The 11,591-nt window shown below is 32.9% G+C and overlaps 1 protein-coding gene across 1 annotated transcript; it reads left to right on the top strand.

The window, feature by feature from the left end:
* The first annotated feature begins 10,468 nt into the window (after nucleotides 1–10,468).
* Nucleotides 10,469–10,972, top strand: LOC107482880 (probable histone H2B.3). Its single transcript, XM_016103469.3, has one exon. It carries the CDS (start codon nucleotides 10,535–10,537, stop codon nucleotides 10,970–10,972), a length of 438 nt encoding a protein of 145 aa, XP_015958955.1. The 5' UTR covers nucleotides 10,469–10,534.
* Nucleotides 10,973–11,591: the final 619 nt, after the last annotated feature.

Raw genomic sequence — 11,591 nt, 5'->3', positions numbered from 1 at the left:
GCCATATGCTTCTACTGTTTTCTCACTGCATGTTGTAGCTACCATGTAATTGAGACCCTTATTATTTGGCATTACCCACTCATATTTTATTTGTTTTCTATCATTATTTTGGGGTTCCTATTCTTCTTTTTCTCTTCTTTCAGGCTGGCCACCGAAGAAGGAAGAAGAGGAAAAACTTCTATATGGGACAACAAACAAGTCCATCTGCATAATCTCTAGAGAAAAACATCAGTTGTAACAGCCCCTCCACCTGCATATCTCAGCATACACCGGGGACGGTGCAATCTTTAAGTGTGGGGAGGTCGATACCAATCTCCATGGGTTAGTTATTTTCTTCCCAACACCAATGTCTTATTTTCTTTATTAGTTCATTATTGTATTTACATGTTTGATTGCATATTTTCTTGATTTTGTGCATATTTTACCACTGCTTGGTAAAAGTAATGAGTTTCTTTTCAAGACCCTTTTTATAGTATTTCACTAATTTAAATTGAAAATTTTTTTGTTAAACTTGTTGGAAGTTGTATTTGGAACATGATCTATAGCTAAGAACACACAACCTGTGAGATTTTGAGCCTAATTATATGGTTACACTATTTAACCATGATTTTTATTCTTGTGTGTTTTCTTCTATATGATTGTAATCTATATTTTGTTCCATTATATATGTCTATTGTTTAGTGTATTTATATGTATGCATATGTGGTGCACAAAATTGTGATCATCAACAATGGCGCCAACAGACTTAGAGCTCTCAAACGTGAATCACACTTTGTAACAACTTCGCACAACTAACCAGCAAGTGCACTGGGTCGTCCAAGTAATACCTTATGTGAGTAAGGGTCGATCCCACAGAGATTGTTGGTATGAAGCAAGCTATGGTCATCTCGTAAATCTTAGTTAGGCGGATTCAAATGGTTATAATGGTTTTCGAATATAAGAATAAATAAAGCATAAAATAAAGATAGAGATACTTATGTAAATCATTGGTGAGAATTTCAGATAAGTGCATAGAGATGCTTTGTTCCTGTTGAATCTCTGCTTTCCTACTGTCTTTATCCAATCCTTCATACTCCTTTCCATGGCAAGCTGTATGTAGGGTGTCACTGTTGTCAATGACTACTTCCCATCCTCTCAGTGAAAATGGTCTAAATGCTCTGTCACAGCACGGCTAATCATCTGTCGGTTCTCGATCATGTCAGAATAGAATCTAGTGATTCTTTTGCGTCTGTCACTACGCCCAACACTCGCGAGTTTGAAGCTCATCACAGTCATTCAATCCTTGAATCCTACTCGAAATACTACAGACAAGGTTTAGACTTTTCGGATTCTTAAGAATGCTGCCAATGGATTCTAGCTTATTGGTGCACGAAATCGCAATCACACTTTTGCAATTCCGCACAACTAACCAGCAAGTGCACTGTGTCTTCCAAGTAATACCTTACGTAAGTAAGGGTCGATCCCACGGAGATTGTCGGCTTGAAGCAAGCTATGGTTATCTTGTAACTCTTAGTTAGGATATCAATAATTCTCAGGTTTAATTGTGAAAAGTAGAAGAACATGAAATATATACTTGTTTTGCAGTAATGGAGAATAGGTTGAGGTTTTGGAGATGCTCTATCTTCTGAATCTCTGCTTTCCTACTGTCTTCTTCTTCATGCACGCAAGGCTCCTTCCATGGCAAGCTGTATGTAGGGTTTCACCATTATCAATGGCTACCTCCCATCCTCTCAGTGAAAATGTTCAACGCGCTCTGTTACAGCACGGCTAATCATCTGTCGGTTCTCAATCAGGTTGGAATAGAATCCAGTGATTCTTTTACGTCTGTCACTAACGCCCAGCCTTCAGGAGTTTGAAGCTCGTCACAGTCATCCAATCCTCGAATCCTACTCAGAATACCACAGACAAGGTTTAGACCTTCCGGATTATCTTGAATGCCGCCATCAATTCTAGTTTATACCATGAAGATTCTGATTAAGAAATCTAAGAGATATCTACTCAGTCTAAGGTAGAACGGAGGTGGTTGTCAGGCACACGTTCATAGGTGAGAATGATGATGAGTGTCACGGATCATCACATTCATCAAGTTGAGGAACAAGTGATATCTTAGAATGGAAGCAAGCGTGATCGAATGAAAAACAGTAGTGATTGCATTAATCCATCAAGACACAGCAGAGCTCCTCACCCCGAACCATGGGTTTTACAGACTCATGCCGTAGAAGGTACAGTATGAAACGTGTAAAAATGTCATGAGATAAAGATACAATGTCAAAATATCCTATTTATAGTGAACTAGTAACCTAGGATATACAGAAATGAGTAAATGACGTAAAAATCCACTTNNNACTCGAACAAAGTATGGACTATTATACATTGCTGGAAAGCCCAGGATGTCTACTTTCCAACGCAATTGAGAGAGCGCTAATTGGGCTTCTGTAGCTCCAGAAAATCCACTTCGAGTGCAGGGAGGTCAGAATCCAACAGCATCTGCAGTCCTTTTTCAGCCTCTGAATCAAATTTTTGCTCAGGTCCCTCAATTTCAGCCAGAAATTACCTGAAATCATAGAAAAACACACAAAATCATAGTAAAACCCGGAAAAGTGAATTTTAAATAAAAACTAATAAAAACATACTAAAAACTAACTAAAATGTACTAAAAACATACTAAAAACAGTGCCAAAAAGCGTATAAATTATCCGCTCATCATTTATACCACAAAGATTATGATTAAGGAATCTAAGAGATACACGCTTGATCTAAGGTAGAACGGAAGTGGATGTCAGGCACGCGTTCATAAGGACGGATGATGATGAGTGTCACGAATCATCACATCTATCAGGTTGAAGTGCATCAAATATCTTAGAATAAGAATAAGCTTGAATTGAATAGAAGAATAATAGTGATTGCATTAATTCTTGAGGTACAGCAGAGCTCCACACCTTAATCTATGGTGTGTAGAAACTCCACCGTTGAAAATACATAAGTGATAGAGGTCCAAGCATGGCCGAATAGCTAGCCCCCAAAACGTGATCAATAGTCTCCTAAGATGAATAATAGATTAAAACTGAGACCAAAGATGTGGTCAAAAGACACTAGTACAATAGTAAAAAGTTCTATTTATACTAAAACTAGCTACTAGGGTTACAGAGATAAGTAATTGATGCAGAAATTCACTTCCGGGGCCCACTTGGTGTGTGCTTGGGCTGAGCTTGAGTTTTACACGTGCAGAGGCTTCTCTTGGAGTTAAACGTCAAGTTGTAACGTGTTTTTGGCGTTTAACTTTGGTTTGTGACGTGTTTCTGGCGTTTTACTCTAGAATGCAGCATGGAACTGGTGTTGAACGCCAGTTTGCATCATCTAATCTCGAATAAAGTATGAACTATTATATATTGCTAGAAAGCTCTGGATGTCTAATTTTCAATGCCGTTGAGAGCGCGGCATTTGAAGTTCTGTAGCTACAAAAAATCCATTTTGAGTGCAGGAAGGTCAGATTCTAACAGCATTAGCAGTCTTTTTTCAGCCTGAATCAGATTTTTGCTCAGGTCCCTCAATTTCAGCCAGAAAATATTTGAAATCACAGAAAAATACACAAACTCATAGTAAAGTCCAGAAATGTGAATTTTGCATAAAAACTAATGAAAACATCCCTAAAAGTAGCTAGATCCTACTAAAAACTACCTAAAAACAATGCCAAAAAGCGTATAAATTATCCGCTCATCAATATGATTGAGGCCATCATTTGATATTATCTCACTTATCCCAAATAGCCTACCCTTTCAATCACCTTTGTTTGCCACCTTGAGCCTTTTAAATCCCCATTTGTTCTATATTTTACCACATCACTAGCCTTAAGCGGAAAACAAGTAATCACCCCAATTGAATCTTTGGTTAGCTTAAGATAGAGATTGTGTATCAACTAAGTGTGGGAAAATTGTGGGAACATGGGTTAATAAGAGAATGTGTTATGTTTTTACTTTGATAAAATATTGGGAATTTGGATACCTACTCACGTGAGATCAGAAAAAAATTAAAAATACATGTGCAATGATAAGTTATGTTTATTTTTCTATTTAAAAAATAAAAAAATAAAAAATAAAAAAATGAAAAAAAGAGAGAAAAAAAGAAAAAAATCCAAAAAAATATTCAATAAATAAATAAATAAGGGGACAAAATTACCCCAATGCTAAGTTAACTTAAGAAAAAAAAATCAATGCATATGTGATAAAAATTAAAAGAAAGGTTGATGCATGAGTATGAGATGAAAAAATGAGAATTTTGGGTAGCTAGGCATGATTTTAGAGTTATATAGAGTATGTGTATGTTAGGTGAGAGCTTAGACTAGTCAAAGATTCAATTCATAGCTCAATTAACCATATATATATCCTCACCTTTACCTTAGCCCCATTACAACCTTGAAAAGACCTCATAATGTTTGCATTGGTACATTAAATACTTGTTGATTGGTTAGATGAAGAACAAAGTCTAGAAAGCATGATTAGAGGATAGTAGAGTGAATTAACCCTAGACACTTGAGCGATTAGAGTGCATATACACTACCAGTGAGGGTTCAATGCTTGATTCTATGTTCCTTGCTTTCATGAGCTATTTTCTTACAAGTTTACTTGTACTTTATTTTATGATTTGACTTAGTGAAATCCAGTTTATGTCTGTTCTTAGAAGAGCTTATTTACTTTTAACCAAGTAGGTAGAAACATCTTAGCATGTAGTTGCATTCATATAGATAGGTTGCATTTCATACATTCTACCATTCATCTTCATTCTTTATAGCTTCTCTTGAGCTTAGCATGAGGACATGCTAATATTTAAGTGTGGGAAGATTGATAAACCACTATTTTATGGTTTCTCTTGTGCTCAATTGAGTGGTTTTTATCAAGCCTTTGCACACTTATCCGTACAATTCGCATATTTTATGTTTTCCTTCCTGATTTTGTGCTATGATTGAAAACATGCTTCTTTGGCCTTATATTTGCTAATATTAATCCTCTCTTATTACCATTCGATGCCGTGATATGTGCATTAAGTGATTACAGGTATTACAGGGCAGGAATGGCTTGGAGAACAGAAAGGAAGCATGAAAGAGTGGAAGGAATACAAGAAATTGAAGGAACTGCAAAGCTGTCAGCCTGACTTCTTCGCACTCAAATAGCCATAACTTGAGCTATAGAGGTCCAAACGAGGCGGTTTCAGTTGCGTTAGAAAGCTAACATCCGGAGCTTCGAAATGATATATAATTTGCCATAGTATCCATATAGATAGGCAATGCGAATGCGTTCTTCACGCAGACGCGTTGCAGTGACGAAAAACCAGCGTGGCAGATTTCGCAATCAGTAATTTGTGGGCTATTTTTGACCCAATTTTCGGCCCAGAAAACACAAGTTAGAGGCTATAAAGTGGGGGAATCCATCAATTCATACAACAAGTACACAACATACATTATTCACAATTTTAGGTTTTAGATGTAGTTTTTAGAGAGAGAGGCTCTCTCCTCTCTCTTAGGTTTTAGGATTAGGATTTCTCTTAGTTTTAGGATTGTTTCTTCATTCCAGGTTTAATGTTCCTTTAATTTATTTTCTCTTCTACTTTTATTTACTCTATTACTTTAGTTGTTTATTTTCCCAATTTGATTTATGAACTCTTCATGTTATATTTGAATATTCTATTTAATGCAATTTGAGGTATTTTAGATATATTATTTTTATTTAGCTTTCTATATTCTTGGCTTTGGTTGAGTAATTAGAGACTCTTGAGTTATCAAACTCTTTTGTTGATTGATAATTGGAAGTTGCTAATTGACTTGAATTTCACTAACTCTAGTCTTTCTTTGGGAATTGACTAGGACTTGAGGATTCGTATTGATTTATCCACTTGACTTACCTTCATAGTTAGAGGTTGAATAAGTGGGAGCAACGAGCAATCCTCATCACAATTGATAAGGATAACTAGGATATGACTTCTAATTTTCATACCTTGCCAAGAGTTTTCTTAGCTATTGATTTATTAATTCCAGCAATTTATTTCTCTTGTTCAAACCTTTTAAACCTTTCAAACCTTTATACGAATGAATGATGATAATGAATTTGTTAATTGTTTTGTATAATTAGAAGTATTATACATTAAAAAACGTAGCTAGAAAGATGATGACTTTTTTGCTAGCATAGTATTCTAACATTATATACAAAGTGAAGAATGATGATTGATGAGAAATTTATGTATGAGATAGATGGAAAATAATGGTGACTAATAGTTTATGGCTGTAATATGAAGAGTTATCAATAGTTTATTGGATTCATTTGTTTGAATTTTTATCACTAAAAATAGGCATATAATATATTTCTGTGCATAGGATAAACTAGATAATCTGCAAAAAGTTAGAGAAACTCCTACTAATGCATTTCAAAAAGTGTTTAGTAAAGAGAATCCAAGAAGAGTTTGATGTTTTGGAATAACTGTTACAAAAACTTCTATTAAGAAGAATAAAGAAATAGATGAAATCAAGAAACAAAGTAAAAAGATGGTAACAACTTTGAAAACTGAACTAGACGACCATAAGCAAAAGCTATAAGGATTAGAGGATATTGTGAAACTTATGTTGCAACAAACTTCTCCTGGTATGAATATTGATGAAACGCTTTTTCTCTTACAATCTAAGGAATCGTTTGCAAATAGTCCGCAGGATTCAAATTTGATTCCTCGACATTCTCCTCCATTGACTCATATACCAAATGATGATTCGGTATATGTGTCTTAAATTATTGTAACACTTGAGTATACATGTTGTTGTTAAGATTCTTGTTGACTATATGTTTTTTTTTCATTTAGATTTGATTGCAGCTTGCTTATGGTTAGATGAAGTTTTATGAGATAAAGGCAATTCTTGGCACAATGGTGAAGCACAAAATCTTTGGTTTGAAATAAAAAAACTAGTTTCTTTTTTGTTCAAGTTCATAATGAGAAAAACATATATTTTGTTTACTTATGTTTATTGTTTATTTCACTTGGTAACTTAGCAAGCATGTTAATTGGCACTTGAAACACCTTTCTATATACTTGCAATATATATTATTAGCTTATTCTCTGCATATTGATTAAATTGAATTTAAATTTTTAAATATTGTTAGTGTGCATTATATATCCTTTAAATGTCATATAAATATAAGAAATGTAAAAAAAAATATTGCTTTAGATATAAAAAAGAGAACCTAAAAGAAAAAAATCAATAAGGTGTTGCTTTAGGTATTAGAAAAAGACAACCACAAATAAACTTAGACAAGTGTTGCTTTAGGTATATAAAAAAATAACTTGAAAAAACTTATACAAGTGTTGCTTTAGGTATATGAAAAGGCAACTTAAAAAGTCTGGACAAGTGTTACTTTAGATATATGAAAAGACAACTTAAAATAACCTGGACAAGTGTTGCTTTGTGTATTAGAAAATACTGCTCGTAAAAAGGGCTTCCATAAAATCTTTATTAAAGTGTTGTGTTTGGGTCTTCTAAGGCAACCCTTATATGAAGTTGTTTTTTTAGTAGAAAAGGCAACATGTTTTAAAGGGTTGCCATTCAAAGGATTTTTCAAAACGTTGCCTTAGACCAAAGGTAACGACAGTATAGTCACCCCCCAAAGCATTATATATATTTTGTTAGAAAGTTTTGCCTTTAATCAAATGCAAGACTTTTCCTTATTATATGCAACGTTTTTGAAGGGTTGTCTCAGCCCAAATTTATTGTAGTGTATGGATATTACTTATACAGAATTCCCAACCAACTACAGTTAGAAACAAAAACTAGGAAAACAAATGTCTAACACAATCTCACAATGTAATTGGTAGAATATATGTTGTTAGGGGCCTTAATTTTATGAAGATCTTAGAACTATTAATATATTTTTTATTTTTTATTTCAAGACGTATGGACAATGAGTATATTGATACAATACAGAAGGCAAGTCATTGCAGATTAGGAGAATACATGCATAGATTATTGCATCTCTATATTTATATAATTTGATGTCAATGTTAGGAGTTGCTTGGGAAGAGAGTTCAAAGTTGTTGTGTAAAGATATTTTTGTTTGTTTTTGTTAGGTATATATTATCTTTCTTCAATCATGTTTCCTATCATGATTTTTAGATTTGTTTTCTTCTCATTATTTAGAGTTGCGATTAATAGATAAGGAGACGTAAAACTTGGCTTTGATTGATATTAAGAATATTCTTAGAATTAATGGTTGAAGTTTAAATAATTATTCACCACTTCCCTATCTCATCAATAGATAACTATGATCTAAGACAAAACAATTTTTATAATAATAAGTAGATTCTTAATGAACTAAAATATGGTTGTAACGTTTTGATTAAACAACATACTCTTATTTATAAATATCTTAATAAAGAGAAGAAATAGTTTTAAATATTTTATGCATATAGAAAGAATGATTATTTTTTTATGTATATGGAGGTACTAGTAAAACTTATGTTTGGAACATTTTGGCAATCGGACTTATGTTAACTAAATAATATTGTTCACGATAGTGGAATAGCATTATTACTATTCCTTGATGATAAAATTGCCAATTCTATATTTTCATTATTTTAAATGTAGATGACTTCTCTATCTATAATATTAAACGAGGAAGTCATTGGTTGAATTATTTGGGATAAGGCTCTTACAACTAACAAGTTTTATTTTGAAGCTCTTGAAAAAACAATGAAGCATATATTGAGGTTTGATAATAACAATAGTACAAACCTTCCTTTTAGAAGTAAAATAATAGTGTTTGGTAGTTATTTTTCTTAAAATTTACCTATTATTCCTAAGGGAAGTAGGCAATATATCGTTAATGGTAGGATTAACTCATCCAACTTATGGAATCATCGTTAAGTTCTTAAGTTGATAAAGAATATAAGGCTTAAATCTACTAACTCTAATTTAGAAAATATCAACATTAAACATCTAGCTGAAAATATATTTAGTGTTGGAGATTAGATAGAACTACTAGTATAGGTAATGATGATGGTGACTTTATTATAATTCTAGATGGACTTACTAATAAAGGATTAGGATGATTATATTAGTGTTATTATTGAAAATATTTTTGTTAGTACTTGAATTAAATCGGGCATGACTATTATTTATAAGAAAATGAAAGGCTATTCTAGCTCTAATTTTGAATCTAGTTGATGAAATAAATCAACACATGATTTCTTTTAATCTATTAATACACTTGAGCTCTAATTTAGTTTGTGGGCCTGAACATCAAAATGAGATAAGTCAAAACTTGTATTTTGAATACTATCAAAAAGTTCTACGATTCCTAATCATGAGATTTCTTTGAATATTGGAGCTTTAATTATGCTTATATCATTTAGATGGATTATGTAATGGTACAAAGTTAGTTATTTTGCAAATTCAAAAACAAGTCATTGAAGCCAAAGTAATTGGTGCAAAAATGTTAGGAAAAAAGTACTTATTCGAAACCAAAGTGATTGATTCTTGTTCTTTCTTCAGTAATTTCTGATCTCTAGTAGACCTCTCAGTAGGATTCGAACCCAGATGCAGTTCTGACCATCTGTCAGAGAAAAAAGAACGATTGGCTCTTGTAGGATTCCCAAGAAATTCTTCGATTTCTTCCGGAAGCAGAGGGTAAACCACCGCCTCTCAGGCCCCGACTAATTCTACCATAGAGGCCAACGATAGACAATAACTCCCCCCCGAACACAGCTTACAACTTTCATCGTACTGTGCTCTCCAAGGAAAGTTTAAATTAATATAAGCATATATGACACCAAACGTTAGATTTCCATACCATGGAAGGTTTAAATTAATTGTACACAACTATTTGTGAATGTTATAACTTTTATCTCATATTGTGTTTCAAATTAAATGTAATATTTTTAGAATTTATTTTAAATATTGCAGTGGAATTGAAATTAAGTTAAGGTTATTATTATAGATATTGATAGAAATATTGACCATAAAAAAGAAAACAAAATGTATTTTCAAATAATTTCCTCTAAGAATAAATGAGAAGTCAGTAGCATGTTGTAAGATAATTTTAAAAAATATTTAGTAAATATTTATTATAATTATAATTAACAACAATATATTATCGACAAAAATCACTTTTCAAATGTTTGTTATAAATATAATGTAAAATAATATCGTGAATCGCACAGATGGCGATCCAATGAACACAAAAATGACAAAGATGAAAATTCAAAGTTCAAGTTTAGTGAAAAAGAAAAAAGAAGAAAGAAACTCTATAAACCCGGTACAAGAAGCACTAGTGTTGAAAATTATAACGCATAATCTCAACTATAAATAAACCAAATCAACAATCAACGAAATCAAATGCTCTACGTCACTGTTCATTTCTAATCCGAACTAACCCCCAAAATTATATATGTAGATCCACCTTCTCTCTTTTTCCATCACCACACATTTCATTTTTTCCATTCACGTCTTTTTGGAGAACGTCAAACCGAATCCCGATTTCAATTTTTTCTTTTCCAAATTTCAATGGCTCCTCCAACAAAGGCAGAAAAGAAGCCTGCAGAAAAGAAACCTGCATCAGAGAAATCACCATCTGCGACCATAGCGGTAGAGAAGAAGCCAAAGGTAGAAAAGAAGATAACAAAAGAAGGAGGGAGCGACAAGAAGAAGAAGAGGGTGAAAAAGAGCGTTGAAACCTACAAGATCTACATATTCAAGGTTCTGAAGCAGGTTCACCCTGACATTGGGATCTCGAGCAAAGCCATGGGGATCATGAACAGCTTTATCAATGACATCTTTGAGAAGCTCGCTCAAGAAGCTTCTAGATTGGCTAGGTATAACAAGAAACCAACGATCACTTCTAGGGAGATCCAAACTGCTGTACGGCTTGTCCTCCCTGGTGAGCTTGCGAAGCATGCTGTCTCTGAAGGCACAAAAGCTGTTACAAAATTCACCAGTTCTTGAATTTGGTTCCACTACTACTCTCTCTTTGATCCCTAAATTGTTTATCATTCAATTAGGATTTTCTTTGGTTGTGATTAAAAATAGACTTTTACTTTTAAAATGAAATTATGTTGAGATTGTAGATGTAATGTTAAAGATTTGGTTGTTAATAGAAAAGTTAATGTTGGAATAATTAAATAAACTTGGTTTATTTATCAAAATTGATTTTTCTTCTTTCCTTGTTGTTGTTACGTGTTCCCCACAAATTTGAATTTTTCATATAGTTGTCTTTATAATTTTTTATGGTACATTGAAAATGAGTTTTGTGTGTAGAGTTAATTATTCTTGACTGTGATTACTAGGTAGAAAATTGTGATCGATTAACAAAGTAAAAGTCTTGATTCCATTTTATTTTTTAACAGTTAAGACCTTTTTCAAAAGTAAACAAGGAATGTTATATTAAAAATGGAGCTTTTACAATGCCTATATTAAAATAGGTTATGAGTTATGACTTTTCTATGTGATTTTGCAATTGTGTAGTTGAGGTAATAAGCAAACACTTCATCTCACTGTCATCATGCGACTGTTTCCTTTTTTGGATCCTCCCCACTATATAACGACTAAATGATAACACAAAAAT

The sequence above is a fragment of the Arachis duranensis genome, chromosome 1 (assembly GCF_000817695.3).
Source record: "Arachis duranensis cultivar V14167 chromosome 1, aradu.V14167.gnm2.J7QH, whole genome shotgun sequence".
Lineage (NCBI taxonomy): Eukaryota > Viridiplantae > Streptophyta > Magnoliopsida > Fabales > Fabaceae > Arachis > Arachis duranensis.
This window is presented reverse-complemented; position numbering and strand designations above follow the sequence as displayed.

Excerpts from the sequence above, each read along its gene's own strand:
- LOC107482880 (XM_016103469.3), top strand. The coding sequence starts at position 10,535 with ATGGCTCCTCCAACAAAGGCAGAAAAGAAGCCTGCAGAAAAGAAACCT.